The following is a 26,617-nucleotide window of genomic DNA, read 5'->3' as shown; positions in this document are numbered from 1 at the left end:
TCGAGGAAGGTGGCCAGCTGCTTGTTGACGTTCTTCTCGATGACTTTGGCAGGAAACGGGAGGAGCGAGATGGGGCGGTAGTTTTTTAGTTCGGTGGGGTCCGCAGATGGTTTCTTCAGTAGAGCGCTGAGTTCGGCGTGCTTCCAGCTCTCAGGGAAGGTTGCGGTGTCGAAGGAGGTGTTGATGATGTCCCGCAGGTGGGGTGCGATGACAGCGTCGGCCTTGTTGAAGACGTGGTGAGGGCAGGGGTCGGTTGGAGATCCGGAGTGGATGGTGTTCATCGTGCGGATGGTGTCTTCGGTGCTGATCGGGGTCCAGGCGCGGAGTGTGGTGATGGGGGGCGTCGGTGCGGTCGTGGGGAGCGTTTGTTGCGTGCTGAAGCTGTTGTGAATGTCAGCGATCTTGTTGTGGAAGTAGGAGGCGAGCGAGTTGCAGAGGTCTTGCGATGGGGTGATGTCGTTGTTGCCGGCGTTTGGGTTGGAGAGCTCTTTAACGATGTTGAAGAGTTCTTTGCTGTTGTGTGCGTTGTTGTCCAGTCGTTCTTTGAATGCTGTTTTCTTGGTGGCGTGGATCAGTTGGTGGTGTTTGCGGGTGGCGAGCTTGAGGGTGGTCATGTTGTCTGGTGTTGGGTCTCTGCGCCAGGCTCTCTCGAGGGCTCGGCAGTTCTTCTTGGAGCTCTTGAGTTCGTCGGTGAACCAAGGTGCTTTCTTACTGCCGGGTCTGCTAGGTGGGGTCCTCAGTGGGGCGAGGTCGTCTGTGCAGTTGCTGATCCATTTCGTGAGGTTGTCGGCGGCCTGGCTGGGGTCCGCTGAGCTGGTGGGGGAGTGCTGGCTCAGGGATGCGGCGAGCTGGTCGGCTGTGATCTTGTTCCAGCTTCTGCGGGCGACTTGTTGCTGGTGGTGGTGGACCGTTGTTCTTCTGAAGCTGAAGTGGACGCAGCTGTGGTCCGTCCAGTGGAGTCCGGTGGCGTGGCTGAAGATGATGTCCTTGCTGGATGAGAAGACGGGGTCGAGTGTGTGTCCAGCGAGGTGGGTGGGGGTGGTCACCAGCTGCTTGAGACCGAGGGTGGCGAGGTTGTCCAGCAGGGTGGCGGTGTTGCGGTCGTTGTTGTTCTCCAGGTGGAAGTTGAGGTCCCCGAGGAGGATGTAGTCAGCGGAGGGGAGGGCGTGCGGGCTGATGAAGTCGGCGATGTCTTCGCTGAATTGGCTGCGTGGTCCCGGGGGTCTGTAGATGAGGGTGCCTCTGAGGGTGGTCTTGGGGTCGGTGTGGATCTGGAAGTGCAGGTGTTCGGCGGTTGTCAGGGTGTCGTCGGTGTTGGTCGTGATGCGGATGGTCTTCCTGTGGATGATGGCGATGCCTCCTCCTGTCTGGTTGCCACGGTCCTTCCGGGTGATCTTGTATCCGTCCGGGATGGCGATGGCGATGTCGGGTGCTGAGGAGGCGTTCATCCAGGTTTCCGTGAGGAATGCGACGTCTGGGGATGTGGTGTCGAGGAGGTTCCAGAGTTCGATGGCGTGTCTGTGGATGGAGCGAGTGTTGAGCAGGATGCACTTGAGGTGGTTGCTGCTGGTGCTCGGCTTGGCGGGTGCGGTGCAGGTCCGGATGCAGGAGAAGTTGCAGGAGTGGCAGCTGAAGGGTCCGTGGGTTCGTCTCGGGGTGGCTCGGTAGCATCCCGGGATCCGGCCGGTGTTGAGTGCGTTGAGTTCGGTGGTGTTGTAAGTCCGGCGGGGGGGCTGGTGTCTGGAGTATGGAGTTACACATTACTTTAATGCAGTGGAAGAAGCGTGGGACTGGATTGAAACGGAAAGACATGAAGTGTCACCAGGCAAAAGGAATGCAGCCACAAACTCTTAGCAAAGCAGCCGTAGGAACTGGCACAGACCTGGCAGACGAACCAAGAAACGCCCGTCGCAGCTTAAGGCTGTCCCTGACTAAGAGCAATTCTTACGGGAGTGCTGCAGATAGCGGCAACAATGAGATGGAGCCCAGAACACAGAGACACGGATGCCTTCATCAGAGCACTCATTGAGCGCAGACAGCGCATCGGTGAGATGGCAGATGGGCAAAGACTCGCAGCCATTACCTGAAGTGACACCCCAAACGGCGGATGACATTATGTAATGTAAACGTGTGGTGTTATGTTAAATATTTTAAAGTAACCAGAGAGGGCAGCTGTTTGTAAGAAAAACATGCCGCGTTGGGTGGTGGAGATCCAACATCTTCACCTATGGCCTCCTATAGGGGTTGACCCTCAGTCTTTCCTCTCGCTGCCTTCACTCCCACCATGGGTCCAAGGCACTGAAATATCAACAAGCAGCATCACAGGGACCACAGCACACCGTCACCATGGGCCAGAGCTTCAATTAGCTCACTACACACTCCGGGCTACCCCCCTCCATACTCAAAGTAGCATGGCACGCAAGGCCGACAGTTGCCGAGAGGCGCAGTTCAAGGTTTGGGCAGGCACACGTTGTCCCTCTGCCTATCCCCGTTATACCCTACAATGTTTAATCCCCCACGTTGCATCTCACTAACATACCATTGGGTACTACATACGGCAAGATGGTGGAGTAGGCCTAGGCCATATAGGTCCGCCACCTGCCCCCCTTATAGAGTAGCAAACCAATGAACCATACATGTAGGCTGCACAAATAAAAGATGCCACAACAACAATAATAACCTGGAATGTCAGGGGTATGCACATACCAACGCGCCGATATAACACATATGCATACTTAAAGAGACATTCGGCGCATATTGCATTTTTACAGGAAACGCACAAATCGCAGCCCGAGATACACAGACTACAGCGTAAATGGAGAGGGCAGATATTTGCCACAGGATACTCATCCTACTCACGGGGAGCATTAGTATGGGTCAGACCAAGCACGCATTATGTGTCAGAAGCAACGGAAATAGATATATATGGCCGTTTTGTGTTGACAAAAGGCAGGCTCAATGGTAGACTGATAGTACTAGGATCAATATATGGCCCAAACACTGACAAAGCCCCATTCTGGTGTACGTTATCAGCAAAGCTATCCCAGTGGTGCGATATCCCTTAATTGTTAGGGGGAGACTATAATACAGTATTGGATACAAGCGTAGATAGATCCTTCCCGCTGCTGCATCTAACGCTAAAGGTTTGAATGAGTGGCTCTGTAGTTGGGGGGTAGTGGATTTATGGAGGACGTTACATCCACACGCGTGCCTATACTCGCATTACGCGTATCACCATGGCCTCCATGTGCCGCTAGAGAGGTTCTTAGGAAGCAGATAGCGGACTGCATAGATGCGGACTACCTGGGACGCACACATTCTGATCATAACCCGCGCAGCTAGCTGGAGTTGATTTGACGCCAGCCACTACACTATGGAGACTGCAGCCAGCAGCACTGAAGGACCCCCCCTTTAGAGACTCGGTGGGTTTGGCCATACTAACATACTTTGACACAAACGAAGGTTCGCTGACAGATCACGGGATACTTTGGGACGCTTACAAAGCGGTGGTACTGGGACAATGCCTGAGAATCCATCATTGGCCACAGGCAAGGCGCTTGGCCCGGATGGGCTGCCGGCAGAATTTTATTAGGTGTATCAAGACACACTTGCCCCAAAATGGCTTGCATTATATATCAGTGCACAAGAGACAGCCATCCTACCCCGGTCGTAGCATGAGTCCCAGCTTGTTTTACTGCCCAAGACAGAAAGGGATGCAGAGCTTCTACGTTCTTACCGCCCATTGGCTATGTTAACTTCGGATTATAAAAAATGTGCCAAGTTAATGGCAAGTAGACTGGCCCCAGTGGTCCCGCGACTGGTGCAAGAGGATCAGAATGGGTTTGTCCCTGTATGCAGCACGTCACTCAACCTACAACAGTTTTTTAGAATAGTCCAGTACTCCAGAGAGCGCTGGCCACACGAGAGGTGCCTAGTGTTGGACCTAGAAAAAGCGATAACTACGTAGGCCTAGTCAAATTGCTCTCTACGTGTCCCATGGCAAGGGTCAAGACAGGCCCGTATGTCTCCAAACCTATCCCCATTGGTCAGGGTACGCGGCAAGGCTGTCCCCTTTCTCTGTTATTGTTCGCGCTGGCCATCTAACCGCTGGCGGTGGCCATGCATAGTACTATGGCGGATTGGGGAGTCCCTCTAGGTGACAGGATGCATGCGGTATCCCTATACGCAATGATCTTTTCATATATTTGCACAATCTTTGGCAGCCATGTGACGCAATAGCAAAGGCATTCTCAGATTTCCCCGCCCTGTCCAGGCTGCGCATCAACTGGGGCGAGTCATACCTCAATCCCTTTAATGAAAACACCCAGATCCCGCTGAAACAGTAAATGATACAGAAAAGGGGGTGGTGATGAACAGAGTGTCTGAATTATGGAGACCACTCTTACCCAGTCCAAAGATCAGGGCTTGATCCATCACCGTTATTTATCTCACTGCCCCATCCCAGCTCAGAACTTGGCTATATGCAAATTAGTCTGTCCCTGGCCCAGTGCATCATGGGAACAGGGCAGACCAAACTACCAAGCCAATTCTTCACCAGAAAGGAGACAAGCTACCGGGGACCGGTTTCTGGCATTTCAGCCTCTTCGGCCCGGCTTGCTTGAATCCTGATGGAGCAGTGAGAAAGGGACTCATGTCTGAGTATACCCTGCCACACCTATAGTGGCCAAAAACGATACAGAAAAGGGGGGGGGTGATGAACAGAGTGTCTGAATTAAGCAGACCACTCTTACCCAGTCCAAAGATCAGGGCTTGATCCATCACCGTTATTTATCTCACTGCCCCATCCCAGCTCAGAACTTGGCTATATGCAAATTAGTCTGTCCCTGGCCCAGTGCATCATGGGAACAGGGCAGACCAAACTACCAAGCCAATTCTTCACCAGAAAGGAGACAAGCTACCGGGGACCGGTTTCTGGCATTTCAGCCTCTTCGGCCCGGCTTGCTTGAATCCTGATGGAGCAGTGAGAAAGGGACTCATGTCTGAGTATACCCTGCCACACCTATAGTGGCCAAAAACGATACAGAAAAGGGGGTGGTGATGAACAGAGTGTCTGAATTAAGCAGACCACTCTTACCCAGTCCAAAGATCAGGGCTTGATCCATCACCGTTATTTATCTCACTGCCCCATCCCAGCTCAGAACTTGGCTATATGCAAATTATCCTAGCCCTGATCTCTTGACTGGGTGAGAGTACTCTGCTTAATTCAGAGACTCTGTCCATCACCACCCCTTGTTGTAAATAATTTTGTCCACCCTAAGCGTGGAAGGGTATACTCAGATGTGAGTCCCTTGCTCATTGCACCATCAGGATTCAAGCAAGCCGGGCCGAAGACGCCTGAAATGGCAGAAACCGGTCCCCGGAAGCTTGTTTCCTTCCCAGTGTAAGAATTGGCTTTTGTAGTCTGGTCTGCCCTGTTCCCATGATGCACTGGGCCAGGGACAGACTAATTTGCATACAGCCAGGTTCTGAAACTGGGATGGTGCAATGAGCTAAAAAACGGTGTTGGATCTAGCCCTGATCTCTTGACTGGGTGAGAGTACTCTGCTTAATTCAGAGACTCTGTCCATCACCACCCCTTGTTGTAAATAATTTTGTCCACCCTAAGCGTGGAAGGGTATACTCAGATGTGAGTCCCTTGCTCATTGCACCATCAGGATTCAAGCAAGCCGGGCCGAAGACGCCTGAAATGGCAGAAACCGGTCCCCGGAAGCTTGTTTCCTTCCCAGTGTAAGAATTGGCTTTTGTAGTCTGGTCTGCCCTGTTCCCATGATGCACTGGGCCAGGGACAGACTAATTTGCATACAGCCAGGTTCTGAAACTGGGATGGTGCAATGAGCTAAAAAACGGTGTTGGATCTAGCCCTGATCTCTTGACTGGGTGAGAGTACTCTGCTTAATTCAGAGACTCTGTCCATCACCACCCCTTGTTGTAAATAATTTTGTCCACCCTAAGCGTGGAAGGGTATACTCAGATGTGAGTCCCTTGCTCATTGCACCATCAGGATTCAAGCAAGCCGGGCCGAAGACGCCTGAAATGGCAGAAACCGGTCCCCGGAAGCTTGTTTCCTTCCCAGTGTAAGAATTGGCTTTTGTAGTCTGGTCTGCCCTGTTCCCATGATGCACTGGGCCAGGGACAGACTAATTTGCATACAGCCAGGTTCTGAAACTGGGATGGTGCAATGAGCTAAAAAACGGTGTTGGATCTAGCCCTGATCTCTTGACTGGGTGAGAGTACTCTGCTTAATTCAGAGATTCTGTCCATCACCACCCCTTGTTGTAAATAATTTTGTACACCCTAAGCGTGGAAGGGTATACTCAGATGTGAGTCCCTTGCTCATTGCACCATCAGGATTCAAGCAAGCCGGGCCGAAGACGCCTGAAATGGCAGAAACCGGTCCCCGGAAGCTTGTTTCCTTCCCAGTGTAAGAATTGGCTTTTGTAGTCTGGTCTGCCCTGTTCCCATGATGCACTGGGCCAGGGACAGACTAATTTGCATACAGCCAGGTTCTGAAACTGGGATGGTGCAATGAGCTAAAAAACGGTGTTGGATCTAGCCCTGATCTCTTGACTGGGTGAGAGTACTCTGCTTAATTCAGAGACTCTGTCCATCACCACCCCTTGTTGTAAATAATTTTGTCCACCCTAAGCATGGAAGGGTATACTCAGATGTGAGTCCCTTGCTCATTGCACCATCAGGATTCAAGCAAGCCGGGCCGAAGACGCCTGAAATGGCAGAAACCGGTCCCCGGAAGCTTGTTTCCTTCCCAGTGTAAGAATTGGCTTTTGTAGTCTGGTCTGCCCTGTTCCCATGATGCACTGGGCCAGGGACAGACTAATTTGCATACAGCCAGGTTCTGAAACTGGGATGGTGCAATGAGCTAGAAAACGGTGTTGGATCTAGCCCTGATCTCTTGACTGGGTGAGAGTACTCTGCTTAATTCAGAGACTCTGTCCATCACCACCCCTTGTTGTAAATAATTTTGTCCACCCTAAGCGTGGAAGGGTATACTCAGATGTGAGTCCCTTGCTCATTGCACCATCAGGATTCAAGCAAGCCGGGCCGAAGACGCCTGAAATGGCAGAAACCGGTCCCCGGAAGCTTGTTTCCTTCCCAGTGTAAGAATTGGCTTTTGTAGTCTGGTCTGCCCTGTTCCCATGATGCACTGGGCCAGGGACAGACTAATTTGCATACAGCCAGGTTCTGAAACTGGGATGGTGCAATGAGCTAAAAAACGGTGTTGGATCTAGCCCTGATCTCTTGACTGGGTGAGAGTACTCTGCTTAATTCAGAGACTCTGTCCATCACCACCCCTTGTTGTAAATAATTTTGTCCACCCTAAGCGTGGAAGGGTATACTCAGATGTGAGTCCCTTGCTCATTGCACCATCAAGATTCAAGCAAGCCGGGCCGAAGACGCCTGAAATGGCAGAAACCGGTCCCCGGAAGCTTGTTTCCTTCCCAGTGTAAGAATTGGCTTTTGTAGTCTGGTCTGCCCTGTTCCCATGATGCACTGGGCCAGGACCAGACTAATTTGCATACAGCCAGGTTCTGAAACTGGGATGGTGCAATGAGCTAAAAAACGGTGTTGGATCTAGCCCTGATCTCTTGACTGGGTGAGAGTACTCTGCTTAATTCAGAGACTCTGTCCATCACCACCCCTTGTTGTAAATGATTTTGTCCACCCTAAGCGTGGACGGGTATACTCAGATGTGAGTCCCTTGCTCATTGCACCATCAGGATTCAAGCAAGCCGGGCCGAAGACGCCTGAAATGGCAGAAACCGGTCCCCGGAAGCTTGTTTCCTTCCCAGTGTAAGAATTGGCTTTTGTAGTCTGGTCTGCCCTGTTCCCATGATGCACTGGGCCAGGGACAGACTAATTTGCATACAGCCAGGTTCTGAAACTGGGATGGTGCAATGAGCTAAAAAACGGTGTTGGATCTAGCCCTGATCTCTTGACTGGGTGAGAGTACTCTGCTTAATTCAGAGACTCTGTCCATCACCACCCCTTGTTGTAAATAATTTTGTCCACCCTAAGCGTGGAAGGGTATACTCAGATGTGAGTCCCTTGCTCATTGCACCATCAGGATTCAAGCAAGCCGGGCCGAAGACGCCTGAAATGGCAGAAACCGGTCCCCGGAAGCTTGTTTCCTTCCCAGTGTAAGAATTGGCTTTTGTAGTCTGGTCTGCCCTGTTCCCATGATGCACTGGGCCAGGGACAGACTAATTTGCATACAGCCAGGTTCTGAAACTGGGATGGTGCAATGAGCTAAAAAACGGTGTTGGATCTAGCCCTGATCTCTTGACTGGGTGAGAGTACTCTGCTTAATTCAGAGACTCTGTCCATCACCACCCCTTGTTGTAAATAATTTTGTCCACCCTAAGCGTGGAAGGGTATACTCAGATGTGAGTCCCTTGCTCATTGCACCATCAGGATTCAAGCAAGCCGGGCCGAAGACGCCTGAAATGGCAGAAACCGGTCCCCGGAAGCTTGTTTCCTTCCCAGTGTAAGAATTGGCTTTTGTAGTCTGGTCTGCCCTGTTCCCATGATGCACTGGGCCAGGGACAGACTAATTTGCATACAGCCAGGTTCTGAAACTGGGATGGTGCAATGAGCTAAAAAACGGTGTTGGATCTAGCCCTGATCTCTTGACTGGGTGAGAGTACTCTGCTTAATTCAGAGACTCTGTCCATCACCACCCCTTGTTGTAAATAATTTTGTCCACCCTAAGCGTGGAAGGGTATACTCAGATGTGAGTCCCTTGCTCATTGCACCATCAGGATTCAAGCAAGCCGGGCCGAAGACGCCTGAAATGGCAGAAACCGGTCCCCGGAAGCTTGTTTCCTTCCCAGTGTAAGAATTGGCTTTTGTAGTCTGGTCTGCCCTGTTCCTATGATGCACTGGGCCAGGGACAGACTAATTTGCATACAGCCAGGTTCTGAAACTGGGATGGTGCAATGAGCTAAAAAACGGTGTTGGATCTAGCCCTGATCTCTTGACTGGGTGAGAGTACTCTGCTTAATTCAGAGACTCTGTCCATCACCACCCCTTGTTGTAAATAATTTTGTCCACCCTAAGCGTAGAAGGGTATACTCAGATGTGAGTCCCTTGCTCATTGCACCATCAGGATTCAAGCAAGCCGGGCCGAAGATGCCTGAAATGGCAGAAACCGGTCCCCGGAAGCTTGTTTCCTTCCCAGTGTAAGAATTGGCTTTTGTAGTCTGGTCTGCCCTGTTCCCATGATGCACTGGGCCAGGGACAGACTAATTTGCATACAGCCAGGTTCTGAAACTGGGATGGTGCAATGAGCTAAAAAACGGTGTTGGATCTAGCCCTGATCTCTTGACTGGGTGAGAGTACTCTGCTTAATTCAGAGACTCTGTCCATCACCACCCCTTGTTGTAAATAATTTTGTCCACCCTAAGCGTGGAAGGGTATACTCAGATGTGAGTCCCTTGCTCATTGCACCATCAGGATTCAAGCAAGCCGGGCCGAAGACGCCTGAAATGGCAGAAACCGGTCTCCGGAAGCTTGTTTCCTTCCCAGTGTAAGAATTGGCTTTTGTAGTCTGGTCTGCCCTGTTCCCATGATGCACTGGGCCAGGGACAGACTAATTTGCATACAGCCAGGTTCTGAAACTGGGATGGTGCAATGAGCTAAAAAACGGTGTTGGATCTAGCCCTGATCTCGTGACTGGGTGAGAGTACTCTGCTTAATTCAGAGACTCTGTCCATCACCACCCCTTGTTGTGAAACAGTAAATGGCATGCTGGTACGCTTGCAACTGAATAAATTTCGGTACCTTGGGATTTGGATATATCGTGAACCGCTGGATCTTTTCGAGGCCAATTATACCAGAGCAGTGACGGCACTCAGATGGCGTTTTGGCGCACACTGCCTATTTCCACTATGGGAAGGGTGGCACTATTGAAAATGGGGGCACTTCCAAGGTTATTATACCACTTTAAATCTGCTGGCGTACATTAAGCCTGCGGTGTTCCACTCGTTCGAAGAGGATATGAGGCAATTCATATGACATGGCAGCGGCAATAGTGTGGTGTTAGCCAAGATGTACCTGCCCGTAGATGGAGGTGGAATGGCAGTCCCAAATATGAAGCACTATTATCTGGCTGCACAGCTGCAGTGGGTGGACTGCTGGCTCAGTGAGCGGCAGCTCGCTGACACTGCTTCGCAGCAACTGGGCTATACCCCAGCACAGGTGGTGTCCCTGTTTCATCCGGGCAGGAGAGGACTGGGTCCCACACAGCAGCTGGTAAAAGTAGCGTACGCTTGCTTCCAGCGAGTTCTGCCAAAGTGGTCACCACATATGCACCCTCCATACCGATACTGGGCACATCGAGACAGCAATAAGTAACTACAGTTGTGGAACTGCGCGCATGGGTTGATGGACGACTCCAGATGGTTGGGTACTTATATCAAGACGGGCAGCTGCTTCCATTCGACTTGCTTGAAGAGCCAAAAATGAACTTAACACTCCAGTATCTGCATATAATGGGGGTGGGCCTGCATCTCGTCAGGTGGTTAGCAGAGTCACTACAGTCACATGCAGCAGCCTCACTAGAAAAACTGAAAGGTCACTGGGATGCAGATCTACAGAGACAAAAGCATGGACCGGGAATGGGCAAAAATCTTAGAAAGCCCCACCTACATACCGAGAATTGCCAGGTTTCGGCTCATATAATATTACATAACACAAAGAGCTTACATGACCCTGGCCTCAATCAACAGAATATTTAATCACGTTGATGCACAGTGCCCCTGCTGTGAACTGGTGGGAGGAGACCTCATACATATGCTGTGGGCATGCAACAAGCTGGCTACCTATTGGGAGATTATCACAACACATTTGGCGCGCTGCACAGACCACACACAGGAATGGAACTGGGAGGTGTGCCTACTGGGGCTGTACCGGCGGCATAAGAAACATAAAGTGACAACCCTCTTTATAGACCTGGGACTTACAGTTGCAAAGAGCCTCATCACTAAATGCTGGAAGTCCCCTGACCCCCCATCAGTGAAGGCGTGGTACCATTCCATGCTGTGCTGGGCGCAGGCAGAAAGTGTGGCGCTCCTGCGTGAAGATGCCTATGGCATATGTAAGACACCCCTAGCAGTAGCCTGGGACACAATACTCAGACCTCTGAGGCGCATTGCAGGAGCACTTGGAGACACAGGGGATATCCCAACTGGCAAACAGGACACAAGAACGCACAGAGGGAACCCAACAGAAGCCAGAGCCCCACTCCCACCAATGAGCACAAATCCAGAAGTGTAGCATAGATAGCACACATGCAGTAACCCCTGACAAGTACCCAAGATAACAGGCAGTGACACTGAGACATAAATAAAAGAAATGTTGGCGGCGGGAAGGGCGAAGGGGCACAGAAGTAGCAACACCATCTGCGCATACTATAGTAGTTCAGTGAGATGCGACTCCCCCACCCTATTGTTATCCCCCCTACGAACTAACATGTTATTACAAGCAATGTTGTGTACATTCTAGACGAATGTTTGTTGATGAAACACTTTGTTATTATAGCAAGAGCTGCCCTGTTTATTTTTTCAGTACCGGGTTCGTGACTTGCAGTACAAAGGTTAAGTGTTTGTGACGAGTAGTGTTTGTAAAAGATGCATATATGCAATTTAAGTCATCTGTAACTGCTGTAATAAATGGAAATTAGTAAAACTAATAACAAAAAATCATACAAAAACAATGGCTATAGAACATAAGGTTATGTTGTTATGGTAAGTGTGCCTAATCATAAAGTGCTAGAGATTAGATAAAGTGTTTTACAGCTATTAAGGTGCTTCAATGGGTCCAGTTGACAAGTAATCGTGCTGTCTCAAATAACCTTCTCACTAATTAATATTAAAAAAAATTCGGGACAATGGACCTGAGGTGATATTTATGACTATGTCCTCAAAATTCCTAATGAGACTGCACCATCTTGGTCCAAGGAGTCTACGGCTTGATCAGATTTAAAATGATACTAAACCATGCTAGGCCAACCTATCCTAATTACTAATTAAATTGAAACATGCCAAGAGGCGTTAAATTGATTCTGCCCCCCTACCCTTTTGGCATATGTTTCCTCAAATTGCTTTATTCTACACATTTTTATAACTTGTTTGATGCTCCGGAACCCTTGCGGTTCGCCACCTTTACAGAATCAATGAGCGAGCCACTCTAGAATTTATCACATATGCTCGCATGTCAACTCCACCATTGAGAAAATAAGGAGGAAAAAAAAGTCAAAAAAATGTGTGACAAACAGATAACACTATTAGATAAAAGAAAGGGTGGATAATTAAATCGTGTGATGATACCATGAGACTATTCCTTTATGTCATGAATTACTCAAGAATAGTGATACCTTGTTTTTTCCCCATATATTTACAGAAAGGGTGTTCTAGCAACAACCTTTGAAGCCGGTGACCCCAAAGAAACGGCAGTCCTGAGGAAGGTGCTACAATATCTTTTGTTCTCCGCACCGAAACGCGTCGACGCATGTTTTTATGTAGAATCCAAATGAGGTCCAGTGAACAATTGATACACACACAAAAGTAGTACTATTGATGTCACCCTCTTATGAAGCAATGACCTTTGGATCAAATAATTAAGAGTGGCAATAATATCATTAAGCCACGCAGTGTAGGGGTTTATTGAAGATTGTTTTGGTTCTTTTAATGTTTTTTCACTGTGATTTTGTGTAATTTTTACATGTGAACTCTGTCTTAAACGATTTTGATGTTTAATATCTGATTTAATAATTTTGGTATATGTGTTTTGAAATGTAATGAACCGTTATGATTGATTGTTAAAATTTATTGTTTTTATCATATTGTTTCAAAGATCGTCCTTTGAAATTTTAACTTGTCATTGTATACAAACTGTCTTATGTTTTATTAAAAAAAAGCCTGTGAACGTTCCTATTTTAGTGTGGAAATTATATTCTTTGGCTACTTTAGATAGGTATGGAGATCTAATAAGGCCATATATGAAGGTGCACCCAGGGATTTCCCCTTGACCGGAACTCCACCATTGACCCTGATCTCTATAAACATCAATGGCATGACCGACTATATTAAACGTAAGAAAATCCTGCACTACCTCCACACGAAACATGTGGATATAGCCCTGTTGCAGGAGACCCATCTATTCCAAGTGGAATCATCCAAGCTTAAACAACAATAAGTGGACACAGTCATCAGCAGCAGCAGATCCCGCAACAATCAAAGAGAGACCTCCTCCTTGAACAGTTGCTAAAAAAAAGTGCCTTGGCAATCCTTATAGGGAATGGTTTCCCGAGGAAAACTGTCAAAACTTGAACGGATGAGAGAAGGTGCTGGGTACTGGCCAAGCTACGTATCCTGGACAAGTTGTACATCATGGGCTCCATATGCACACCCTAGCAAAAGGGGGGACTCAGTTGTTCCTAAGAAAAGTCCCCCCATTGATAAAAGCATTGATAAAACTCACTTTCTGCTACAAATCTCCAGACTTTTGTCCCCCCTTAGCAAGTCACCTGTGCTGTTTGGTGGGAAGTGGAACTTAGCACCAGACCAAATTATGTACACGACTAGGAGCGGGGATGCCATAATCGAAATGACAGGGTTCAGAGACCTTGTACATAATCACGTGAATAGCACTGCCCCCAGGCCGATGGTGAATGAAAGTTGTCACCTACAGGTTGCTCAAGGGTAAAGAACAGCTGCGTACTCACATTTGATCTTACCTTTCTGGCAATGTGGGTTTGGTACCTTGCAAAGAGTGTTATGGCTGTCCAGTAAGGCAACTTTACATGGCAAAATGCTGGCTGATTCTGTGCAGGCCAAGCACATAGACCCTGCTGATCTTCATCTTTTAGAAACCAGTGTTCATACACTTACAGGTTAGTACATTGCAGCCCCTTCACCTGCACTTCAGAAGCCACTGAAGCTCCCCAAAATATGCCTTAATTTGTACTTTTCTAAGTATCTGAGAAGGTCCTAATTAAGCTGAAATGGTGGAGGTATGACCATAGGGAAAAGGTGGGGAGACTTTGGCCATCCAGCTGAACAAGAGAGAATCTTACATGACCTACTCAGTGATCCATGACACAAATAAGACCAGGGTTTTTAGTTGAGGGAAATACTGAGCGCACTAGCTCACGGGAGTAACAAAGATATAAATGTTCAGGTGTGCATAGAGATGAGGGGGATAAGACCCTAAACCCCTCCAAGCATGTGTGTAAAGACACACATTAAGTACAAGAAAAGAGGTCCGTTGCACAACCAAAGAAAGTACAGAAATGGTGTCTCAATGGACATTTAAAAGTTCAGAATCCACATTCGCAGAAAAAGAGGACAATTGGTGAACTGGTTCCTCTTTAATGTTGTGGATAGCCAGCCGACACGTGTTTCGTCGCCAAAAGGTTACAGAGTTTTTTGGCGACTCCTCAGGGCTGTAGTCGGAGAGTATATGGCCACAGGTCGCTGTGCCGGTGATATTTCCAACCCGGCTCCGCTCGAGACCAGGTGCACTAAAGATAATCGTCTGGACGAATGGTCCAGTCCTGAGTTACTGTTCCGTATGTAGGTTGAACTTTAAAGTGTGATACTTGAAGATCCCAATTGAGTGAAGGTCAAATGACCGAGATAAAAGGCAGTTACTTAATCAAAAGGGGAAGTGTTTTATTCTCTTAAAGTAGTTCAAGTAGTTCCCGTGATTCGGGAGACGATGCGCAGGAAGGGTGCTCCTGCCGTGGTTCTGGGTGCAGTCCATTGAGACATCATTTCTGTACTTTCTTTGGTTGTGCAACTGACCTCTTTTCTTGTACTCAGTGATCCATGACTCAATGGGGAACCAGTTAGTACACCCCACTGGCATTGTGAATCAATTCTCTTCTTACTACGCCTCCCTCTATATGGAATACTTAGGAGCCAAGCCCATGCAGGTGAGCACCTTTCTAACTCCTATACCTCTCCCGGTGGTAATAGAAGGGAGGTTGGCTCTTTTATCAGGGGCAATCACATAGGAAGAGTTGGCTGATGCTATTTCCTCATGCCAAACGTGCATGTCCCCAGGAGAATATGGGTTACCAGGTGAATGTGACGAGTTGAGGAAGGACCTCCTAGTGCCCTATTTGACTTGGGAATTCTATGCAGTGGAGGCCCAGGGTTCTTTGAGATCTATTAATAACAAGGACCCCGTTATTTTCCTTCAGAGAGACAATAAGGACCTGTTAGATTGCACCAGCTACCACCGATATCTCTAGTCAACGTGGATCTGAAGATCATGGCTAGAGTACTGGCGATGTGCCATAGTACGGTAATCCCCTGACTTTTCCATGATTCTCAGGTGGACTTTGTTCCGGGTCGTAGTTCCTATGACCACTTATGGATGCAGGCGCATCTTTTATGGTAATCAAAGGATCAGCCATCCGAGATTGTAGCTCTTTATATGATACGCCTATGGCAGAAGTTTTATGTGGAAGCCTCCTGTTGGAATCATCCACTGCTGAGCATGCCACTTGTCAGAGGTCCCCACTTCTCTTCTTACTTGCCTTAGAACCCTTTGCAGTGGTGCTTCGTCAGGTGCAAGAGGTAAAAGGCATACCCACCATTGCAGGAGAGGTCAAATCCCTCTCCTACCCTGATGATATTTTGCTCCACTTGCTTCGATAGTCCATAATTGAGGATTTCTCCCAGTTAACAGGTTACAAAATCAATTGATCGAAGTGGGAGGTGCACCTTCTATCTCAATCTACTATGGCAGTGTGCATCTATGGCAATAATATGAGATGAGTGTCTGCGGGTTCTACTGTCTGGGTGTCAGAATCAAAACGGGTCTCTCTCCCATTGATAGAGTGCACAAACCATGATTTTCTGAGATGGTCGCACCTCAACTTTTCCCTTTGAGGGAAAGCACAGATTATAAAAATGGCAGTAGCTCCCCGATTCCCCTATCTCTTTGGTTTGCTCCCTCTTCGAGTCCCTAGCAACCTCCTGGCGGGTATAAAGGCAGACTTCAGTTCCTATATTTGGAGCGGACGCAAACCGAGGCTCTGAGTGTCCCATCTATGGGCTGATACAATAGCTGGAGGCTTGTGACTATCCCATATGAGATCATGCAGTCTAGTCTTCCATTTATCACTGCTGGCAGTGCACCTGAGCCCATTATGGGAGGCTCCCCTATGGTACGTCTCGAATGACTTCTTCTCAGTGTTTCATAACCTTCACTGCCAATATACCAGACCACCAAATCTTGTTTTGGCCCCAATTTCTGTCCTTGTGGCAACCGCAGTGTCCTGGAAAGAGGACTGCTCAAGTAATTTCCTGTTTTGCCAATGGAGTTTGGACTTTGGGATGCAGGCCAGTGGCATTATAATCAACTAACCCACTTCCTGAGGGCCTTACTAGGAGCTCAGCCAGTGGAGTATCCCATCTGACCTATCCTTTACTACATCCATGCTCTGGGGTGCTATGAGGTAGTAGTCTCCTGATTGTGTGTAGCACTCATTAAATTACTACATTCTGGTCCTTCCAGCAACACGTCTAGATTAGCTTGGATAATTTTACTGGGTGAAGTCTACTCTCCGAAAGAGTCGAATATTCTAAGGAAGATAATGACAGGGTTCTCAGGGAAATCAGACTAAAGTTCCTCTACTTTAAAGAACACCATGACTTTTGTTGGTCACTATGGAAACTCAAACCGGCCAAATTATTACCTCACAACCGTTGCTGGAATTGAATGCGGATCATTGCAACCTATATCATATTCTCTGGTCATGAACGATACTTGCCAGCTACTGGGCAGCAGTTTGGTCTCACCTTCACCTTCATGATCCCTTCCTCATCACCCCCATGTCCCAGCTGGCTCTCCTACAGAGTATCTCTGCCTTCCAGATTTGACAATCCATGAGTACAGATGGTTGGCAAACTTCATTGTCGCGGCCAAACTATGCATTCCTCGACACTGGAGACAGCCCTCCACATCTACATGTGATGAGTGGTGGCTAGAAAAGGGAAGTTTGGACTTTGTCATTAGTTTAAATGGCAAAGTTGAGTCAGTTTAAAACTGTTCTACCAGTCTGCAGTGGCAGGGTGGGAGACATGTTTTATTTTGTCATATTCAGGGTGGCACAAAAGGTGCTGCAGCTATTGAGGGAAACTTTAACGTACATGCCCTGGGTACACCTGATACCACATACTATGGACTTATAAGTAAGTTAATGTTATACCTCTCTCTTTCCCCAACTTTTTGCCTGCTCTCCTCCACTTTTTGCTGTATCTTTTTGTTGGCCATAGGACTCTGAGCAGGTTTCCACTCCTAGCAGTGCTAAAGTGCATGTGCTTCTCCCTTAAAACATGATGAGATTGGTGTATACGTGATTGGCATGTTTAGTATACCTGTAAGTCCCTTCTAAAGTGGTATACCATATACTCAGGGCCTGTAACCTAAATGCTACTAGTGGGCCTGCAGCACTGGTTGTGCCACCCACACAAGTAACCTTTAAACCTGTCTCAGGCCTGTCGTTGCAGGGCTGTATGTGTAGTTTACTGGTACCTTGACTTGGCATTTAAAACCACTTGCCAATACTTAAACTCCCCTTTTATTGCACATAGGTCCCCCTTAAGGTAGACCCTAGCTAATCCCATGGGCAAGGTGTAACTAAAAGGTAGGACATGCACTTTTAAGATTTACATGTCCAGGAGGTGTCAAACAGCTACATACGTGTTTTACTACTGTGAGGCCTACTCCTCTCATAAGCTACGTTTGGGCATTCCTCAAAACAATTTTAAGCAGTAATTCCTGATTAGAAGGAATAGCTAAATCATGTTTCATATCTTTAGAATGGTAATGAGAAATCCTCTTTAGTGGTAAAGTTGGATTTGGTATTATTATTTTAGAAATTCCACATTTAGAAAAGTGGACATTTCTCTGCTCCTAACTTTGGTCAGTGGACCTGCAGCCTGTCTCCAGTACACGTCTTGGCGGGGTGACAGCCATACTTTGTGCATTCCCCCTAGACAGCCACAAAGACAGAAAGGGTGGGTGTGACAGAGGACTCATCTGCATTCATCTGTATTCTGATAGCCTTAGTTGGCAGGATGTGTCCTGTCCTCACCCAAAGAACTGAGTATCCCTCACAGATAGGCTGGTAGACAGGGTTGGGTTGAAAGGGGACATCTGCACTTCAAGGAGCTGCTTTGAAATCAAACCCCCCCTTTCAAAGGCATATTTGGGTATAAGTACTGGGGTTCTGACCCTAAAAAATCAGTGCACTACTGGACCTGGGAAGAACTCTGCTGGATTAATTAATGCTGTGCTGTATGGATTGCCAATGGGCCTGGGCTGACTGTTCTGAGGAAGTGCTTCTATGCTTTACTGAGCTGCCCTGCTGCCTTCTGATCTCTGCCCTGCTGAAGACAAGGACTGGACCCATCTCACTTGAACCCAGAGTGACTCCAAGTTCTACCTTTCTCTGAGGTGCCTCCTCCAGTCCTGGGCCTCAGAAGTGGGTTCTGCAGCTGTTTTCTACAAAAACGGATGCATCATCACCACTGCACCAGTGAGAATTGATGCATCGCTCTTTGAAGCCAATGCATAAGTTGTTTGACGACTGTGGCTCTACAGCCTGTGTGGACCCGACAACGACGCTCTGCGTGGCTCGACGATGAAGCATTGCCTTCATCTCAACGGACCTCAACGACGATGCAGTGACCCGACTGCATGGAAAAGATTGATGCATTGTGCCCTCAGCATCAACGCTTTGCTCAATCCAAGATATTTTTTCATTGGGACCTTCGTAAGTCTTGTAGCTTGTAGCTATCCTGCCCTCCATTGTGGTCGGCCTGAACTTTGGATCTACTTCAGTCCCTTGCAGCGGGGTCCTCTCCATTAGGGTGGAAGAGTGCTGCCCTACGCCACTACTCTAAATTAAAACGATAATAAAACAGGCTTTAAATCCATTTTATTATTGCTGCATTTTAATCTCTAGGACCCGCCCTCAGGACTCTGATGAGTCTTTGGGGTGGGTCCAGGGGGATGGCACTGCTGGTGGGGCAGTGGTGGGCACTGTTACATTACGCATGACGGTTTGGCTGGCCGTTTCAGGCCGGCCAAACCTCCATGCGCACTGAAGCTCTCTCCAGCCCCAGCTCCATTGCTGTTGCTGGAAAGAACAGGCACTGTCTCCCAGTCTGCCTGGAAGCGCTGGCTGATAGTGCTCAGACCAATCCTGAAGCTGCTTTCATGAGGAGTGGAATTCACAACACAACTGGAAATCTAATTTCATCTCATTCACTTCCACACAGTTAACCTTCTAGCGTATTAATTAGTCCTCCCGTCCCCTCTTCTAGAATTGAAAAACAAACTTAAGCGTAATTTTGCACTGCAAGAAAGACAGTATTTGTGAACTAATTGTGCATAGGGCAAATGGAACGCATGTAATTAGCTGCACATGGACCGCTTCACTAACATGTAAAAGGGAGGAATCAGCTGTGTACCTAATTGCATACAGCATTGAATGGAGGGTTTGAGGCCTGTAAGCATTAGCACATCTCCGTCTCAGCATGCAGTTTTGCCAGTTTTGTGACCTCTGTCACCTTAATTGACGCAAAATGTGGCACATTGTCAAATAGATGTTGCAGGGTAGCATGCAGCAGCAGATGGAGCTACTGCTTGCGCCCTGAAATTATGTCAAGTTTCACACACACAGGGGGTTCACTTTTAGGACTCAGCACTCTATGACCGCATCCCAGTGAGATTTCTCAATGTGGGCAATCATGGATGGTCGTCGCTACCGCTCAAATTGAGAAAACGTCCGTTCACGTTGAGGAAGGTGCTTCTACACAAGAGGTAGAAAGAAGCAGCTCACTCTTGCACTTCAAGTGATGCAGTTTGTGCTGATTTTACAGTGTGGGACAAACACCCGGCGCTAAAAATCTGTGTGAACGGCTTGAGGTAATGCACTTCGCTGCTCGCAGAACTCCGCATAGCTTGGCAGAGTTTTTTTGTCAATTCGCGGAGTTCCACGTAGTGAAACTCTGCAAACTCCACCCAGGCCTACACGCAATGATGTCATTTGAGATGTCATCAGTTATGTCATCAGGGATGTCACTAACCATGTCAAGAGTGACGTAATAAGTGAGTTGTCATAAGCAGTGCATTGCGGGGGCATGAGTTATAGTTAGCTTAGCAAACTATAAGTGCTGAATTTCTCTGGTTTTGTACTAGTGAAATGTCAGCCTAACTATAACATCCATGTAACCTTTGTTTTTTTCAGTGAATTTCTAAGATTTTTTAAATGCTATCTCCTAACTATAATGTCCCTGTAAACTTTGGCTTCTTCAGTGAAATTCTAAGGTTTTTTAAAAGCTAATTCAAACGATCACACTTTTTTCATAAAGTCTAAAACATATATACCCGCACATTACAGTACTTTCCACACTAGAGGTTTCTTACAGTATTCTATAAAATCATATTTTTCTAGAGAGTTTCTATAAAAACCATTTCTAAAATGTATTTTCTGTGTTCGCGTTAAAGTCGGAGATCGCTATGATGTCAGTACCCGCAATCATTGCAGATACGTTGTGAAAATGCAAAGCAAAAGCAGGAATTCAATAGCCACCACCACATTCAACAATTATAACTATCTTACTGATTCTAACATCACGCTAGATAAATCACTACCTAATTAACTCTATAAAAACATTTATTAATATCTCAATATCTCTATAACAGTCTGTATTAATGATTCGCTTGGTTATGTGAGTGCATGCATAAGTCTCTGAGTGGGTCTGTCACTGCATACATAAGTCTATGAGTGGATATCAGAGTAGACTCATGAGTCTTTCAGTAAGCGTATCACTGGCTGCATAAGTCTTGGAGTACATCTCTCTATCAGTGAATGAATGAGTGGAAGTATAAGTTACTCTGTAAGTCAGTACTTGTTTGTCAGACTGGATCTGTGACTGATACAATCGATGTCTCAATTGGTGTGTGAGTGGAATTATAAGTCTCTCATTGGGTCTGTGAGTCAGTGCATGAATGTCTGAGTGAGTCTCTGACTGGGTGTGGGAGTGTCTGAGTTGTCTCTGAGTGGGTGCATGAGTGTCTGAATAGGTGTGTGAATGGATATATGAGTCTCTGACCCTGTATGTGAATGGGTACATGAGCCTGTGACTGGATCTATGAGTTGGTGCACAAGTCTCTGAGTGGGTCTGTCTAGCAGTGAGTGTGTCAGTGGAAGCAAAAGTCTCACACTGGGCCTGTAAGTGGGTGTATGAGTGTCTAAGTGGGTATGTATGTGGGTGCACTACTCTCCAAGTGAATCTGTAAGTGCATGCATGAGTACCTAAATGGGTATGACAGTGGGTACATCAGTATCTGAGTAGATATATGAATGGATGTGTAAGTGGGTATGTGAATGGGCCTATAAGTGTCTGAGTGAATTTATGAGTAGGTACATAGGTGTGTGACATTCACTGGCTAGTGTGTACAAATATATGTATATTTTTATATTTCAACCAATATTCGTGGTGTTGCCATAATAGTCGCAATGTCCACACAATGATACATGGGGGCCTTACTGGTGGTCGCGTCATCATCACGAATATCAAGGAGTTAGAGTACCTGACCCCTTATGTTAGCTTTTTCAGACATTTTCAGCCCCAGGAACAGTTCCTCATCAAGAAAATGGTGGCCGCAACTTTCGGTTCAGGTTTTGTCCAAGCAATCAGAGCATTCCCGTTGGTGCATTCATCCGTGATCAATTGCGGAATCGTCACAAAATACCTGCCACCAGAGATATCACTATAATTTTCAGCTTAAATCTCTAACAACTACCAAAAAGATTTACATCAAATAGGCAAAAGGCATTTCCTTGAACCAACATCTACCTCCCTGCCAAATGTGGAGTAAGTCTGTTCAGTAGTTCGGGTTGTAGGTGTGGCTAAAGGTTCCCATGGGAATTAACATTACAAACGCACCCTTATTTCACGCCCCAATTTCTCAATCCCTACTGCATGGATCACCCCCAAACTTTTCATGATAACCAGATAATGTCATGAAGATTTGTCATACGATGCAAAAGTCATAGGCAAGGTATAGTGAGGACTTTTCTGGGACAACAAAACTTAGACTGGGTAGTCATCATTTTCGACTTTTTTGAATATTCTCCTTTCTTTTTTATAGCAACTGATGGAGCGACTACAGAAGATTGTAAAACTTCCTCATCGTTTGCGACCAACGCAAAGTAGCAAGGTAAGCTAGTATAAAATTGCAGAAAATAAAATATTATGTGAACATACAAATGCATATCACTTGACATAGCAGGGTTAACGGAATGTGCATGTACTTACTTTATTATCATTTTACTATTTTGGATCGGTCTTGACCACATCAAATGTTTTTTAAATAATGAAATTGCCCTGCAATAATTGCCAATTATACCCACATCTAAATCGTGCTGTTGTAGCCCAGATTACAAGTGCCTCCCAGTTTTAGATGTGGGCATACTTTGGCCAGAATACTGATACCAGCTTGTATTTCCGCAACTAATGTATGTAATGCCTGCTCTAAGCACTTGGTAGATGGCAACCCAATTGGCCATGGATTTGAGGATAACCACATGCACCGCAAATCATGGAGTCCAGATCTGTATGGTTATCCCTAATTCCAGGGACAGGTCTGTACCCATGTACTACTTGCATTGAGCCTGGTATTAAGTAGGAGTGTGGGGGTAGGGCTGTGCTGGTTATAGGTCATATAAAGCAGCAAGCCCACATCTCCCCTGTCTTGAAAGCCCTACATTGGAAACCGGTTGCCAGAAGATCCACGTTCAAGCTGCTTTGTATCACACACAAAGTGATACATGGAACAGGACCACTCTTCATTAGAAATAAAAGCACAAAATACATTCAACAAAGGAACATCTGCTCTAGAGTGGAACCTCGCCTTAAAATCCCAATGTACAAGAAAAAAAACATGGTTGGCCATCTGTTCAAGCAGCCAAACTAAGGAACTCTTTATCCCCCAACATAAGATCCACAGATCCCCCTTATCTTCAGAAAACTACTTAAGAATTGGCTCTTCGCCCCATAACCACCATATGCAAACATAAAAATAGAGCATATCCCTCAGTATATAAGATTTATTCAGACTATAGAGACTTGCCTACATATGTGTATTGGTTTGTATAAACGTGTATAATAATTATGTTTTAAAAACATAGATATTCGTTAATTTTGCTTAACAAATGTACACATTAATTATAGTTACATTACTCTGTTTTTAACATGTATATAAGTGACTGCATAAATAAGTAAATATTTTATCATAACTATTTATCTCCAATAATATAAATATATACATTTATATACATACCTTCCGTGTACTTATGTATCTATATTTATTTCTTTTATTCTAATTCTGCATATCCAATGACCTACCCTATTTCTCACCCTATACCACTCTCAATATATCCTCTACCTCAACTCCCTGACTCATCTCGAACCTCATTCTACTACTCTTTTCCAATGCACTGCCCTATTTCTCACCCTATACCTCTATCAATATATCCTCTACCTTCACTCTCTCTTTCATCCAAAACCCCATACCATTACTATGAACCCCAAAATAACCCTTTCTAGACTCTTCCCTTCTCTACCCCTTCCTGCTTCATTTCTTGCCTCTTTCACTATTCAGATCTCCCAAACTAGCCTTTCTAAACCCTTCCCTCTGGCTCTTCTTCCTCCACTTCCCCTTTACTCATCCCAGACCCCTGTGGAGTGCTATAAATTCCACAAAAACAAATTCTAGACCCTGCCCTTCTCTATCCCTCCATCCCTTTTCAATCCGTCCACTATTCCTTTGCAATCCAAATAGCAGACTAACATGTCCACCGCTCACATTAATTTAATATTTCTATATACTAACTCCCCTCCACCTCCCCTTTACTCATCCCAAACCCCCTCCAACGCCAATAAACTAAAACAAAAGAATACAACATATTTCTATATCCTACCCTCTTTTATCCCTCCACTATTCCTTTTTAATTCAAATAATAGACTAACATATCCACCGCACAAATTACTTCAGATTTCACTATACTAATTCATCATTAATCCTATATGGGTTCCGGAGTAGCGTGCTCCTCACTGAAAATGCGCTTCAACACCTCATCAGGGGTAGCAAGCACTATATAAATTCCAACTTTTTCCCTCCACTATCCTTCTCAATCCAAATAACAAACTAAAATATCCAGTGCTCGAATTACTTTCATATTTCACTATACCAATTCACCACTAATCCTTTATGGATTCCAGAATAGCATGCTACCTGCCAAAAAAGCACTTCAACACATTATCAGGGGTAGCAAGTGTTATATATATGCAAACCTTTTCCCTCTCAGCTATCCCTCCACTATCCTTCTCAATCCAAAAACTGACTAACATATCCACCTCTCAAATTTCACTGTACTAATTCATCACTAATCCTTTATGGGCTCCAGAGTAGTGTGCTACTCACTGAAAAAGCGCTTTGATGCCTCGTTAGGGGTAGTAAGCGCTAAATAAATGCAATTATACTTACAGGGCAAAAGGTGGGGAGACTGTCACTCGGCAGCAGAGGCTGTGGGTCGGCTGGAGGAGCATTTCGCACTACGTCATCTTGTTTGAGCGGGTTTGTAGAGGCCACCCTGCCTGATATGATCATGACGTTCTCAACCAGTTTTCCACTGTAAAATTGGGCATATGCTCCTGTTCTCTGTGATCCTGGATTCTGGAACCATGGAAGTCATTTTGGGCTTGCCATGGGCGCGTCTGCGACCCCTGGCACTGCCTTTGCGAGCCCTAGGGTCAGCAGTGACAAAATCAGTGGCAGGATCAGAAGCAGCTCGTCCTTATGGACGTCAGTAGGGGCTTTACTCACCTCGTTTTTTGTCATTTTTTATTATACTAATAGTGAAAAATATTGCATTATTCGCTATTAGTTTAATAAAAAATGGAGTGCAAATAGCTGGAATACGGCTTTCCCTGGCAGCTGAGCTAAGTTTAAAAAAAAGGCTTTTAAATGTATGTAAGTTGTGGGCATGATTGCAGCTTTGAGTGTGTTTATGTAAGAGTGAATGTATATATTAATGTGTGTGCATGTGTAGGTAGAGTGTGTAGGTATGTGAGTGTGTGTGTATGTTTGAATGTGTATGTGTATAAGCATATGTACCTGTGAGTGAAAATGAAGGTCAAGCGCATGGGATGTCACTTCTGCTATCCCTGGCCTTTTCGTTAATTGACGTCCATGGCTGGAACTGATGCCCCTTCCCTGTAGAATATGTTGAGAATCCAAAAGTCTCTCATATCTCACAGATATTCATTGGCTGTGGGCTAAATGGTGCCCTCTTGGATTGTTGGGGGCCTCAGGAGGGTTGGGCCCTCCCCTTGCATGGCTGGTACCTGCATTACATCCCTGGTTGGAACATGGGTTACATGTGATTGGGTGGAGCTGCATTCCACGCAGGATACAGCTTCACCTGACTTGTAACCAGGGCTACAGCAAATCAATTTGTAAAGCGTAGTGAGTGGAGATGGCCCCGATTTTGTTTTAGTTTAATCTTGTGCACAATAGCACTCACCTGTTAAGATATTCCAAGTTCCTAATCATTTGGAGATTTCAGATTGTGAACACTGACACTGCTTCTTAAAGAGTGCATGGCTGTTTAAGGCTGTTCTGATGGACTTCCTCCTCACTACAGCAAACCATCGATAAGATGCGAGATAGGCAGGGGAAAAGGTTTCCCTACCCCCTAGGTAAATGCATTTTGAAATAAATGTACATTGTTTGCTACATAAAACGTCACTGAGACAATTGATAAATATTAGCGTTAAGTGGTAAATTCAGGAATGGAGTGTAGCCCTATGTATCATTAGCTAATAAAGTCCTATTAAATCATTTGGATGCTGATCCCTAATCCACACTGAAAATTAGTCTCTAAATCTCAATAAGCATTAACCAGTTATAAGAGGCCAGTGTGTTTTAATTATGTATTTTTTGTTCTTCTACAAGTCATGTCAAGTCATGTACTTATCGCAAGAATGTATTACTGTTCTTAAACTAGTAGTATTTTTTTTGTGTGGGCTTTGGTTCTGTCCTATGGTTGGAATGTCGTGGTAGCTGTAGAAAGATTGGTGAGGCAAGCCTGGTAGGAAATTGTTTACGGTAGCAGGGGCCTCCATGGAAGAAATTAAAATTTCTAAAACCTAAAAGTAGTCAGCTCTTGGATAGACTTACCTGGGTAAGCCACCTCAATCCATGTCCTTATGGGCACCCAGTCTCCAGTCCTTACCTTGTCATGTATAAATCATTGATGTTAAGCCGGGTAGTCTGATACACTTAATTGAAGCAAACCAGGAAAACAAACCCAGACCCCAGTACTGTATTTCTGATGTTATAATTAAAGTTATCCACACTATTTGTACACCACTCAGGATATAGTAAGGTATTTTCTTGTGGATGGTTATAATTAGATGTTCAAAGATCTCCAAGAGTCTTGTCTTAGACACATATTGAAGAATGTTGACCAATAAACCATTGTTTA

The 26,617-nt window shown here is 46.1% G+C and overlaps 1 protein-coding gene across 1 annotated transcript in view; it reads left to right on the top strand.

Moving 5' to 3' along the window:
• RNF207 (ring finger protein 207) overlaps positions 1-26,617 on the top strand; it is a 664,007-nt gene that overhangs the window by 311,513 nt on the left and 325,877 nt on the right. Inside the window, exon 11 of the mRNA XM_078642621.1 lies at positions 22,219-22,287. Within this exon, the coding sequence (XP_078498747.1) occupies positions 22,219-22,287 (69 nt within the window). The remainder of the gene's footprint in view (positions 1-22,218; positions 22,288-26,617) is intronic.

This window comes from Lissotriton helveticus, chromosome 5_1 (assembly GCF_964261635.1).
Source record: "Lissotriton helveticus chromosome 5_1, aLisHel1.1, whole genome shotgun sequence".
Lineage (NCBI taxonomy): Eukaryota > Metazoa > Chordata > Amphibia > Caudata > Salamandridae > Lissotriton > Lissotriton helveticus.
This window is presented reverse-complemented; position numbering and strand designations above follow the sequence as displayed.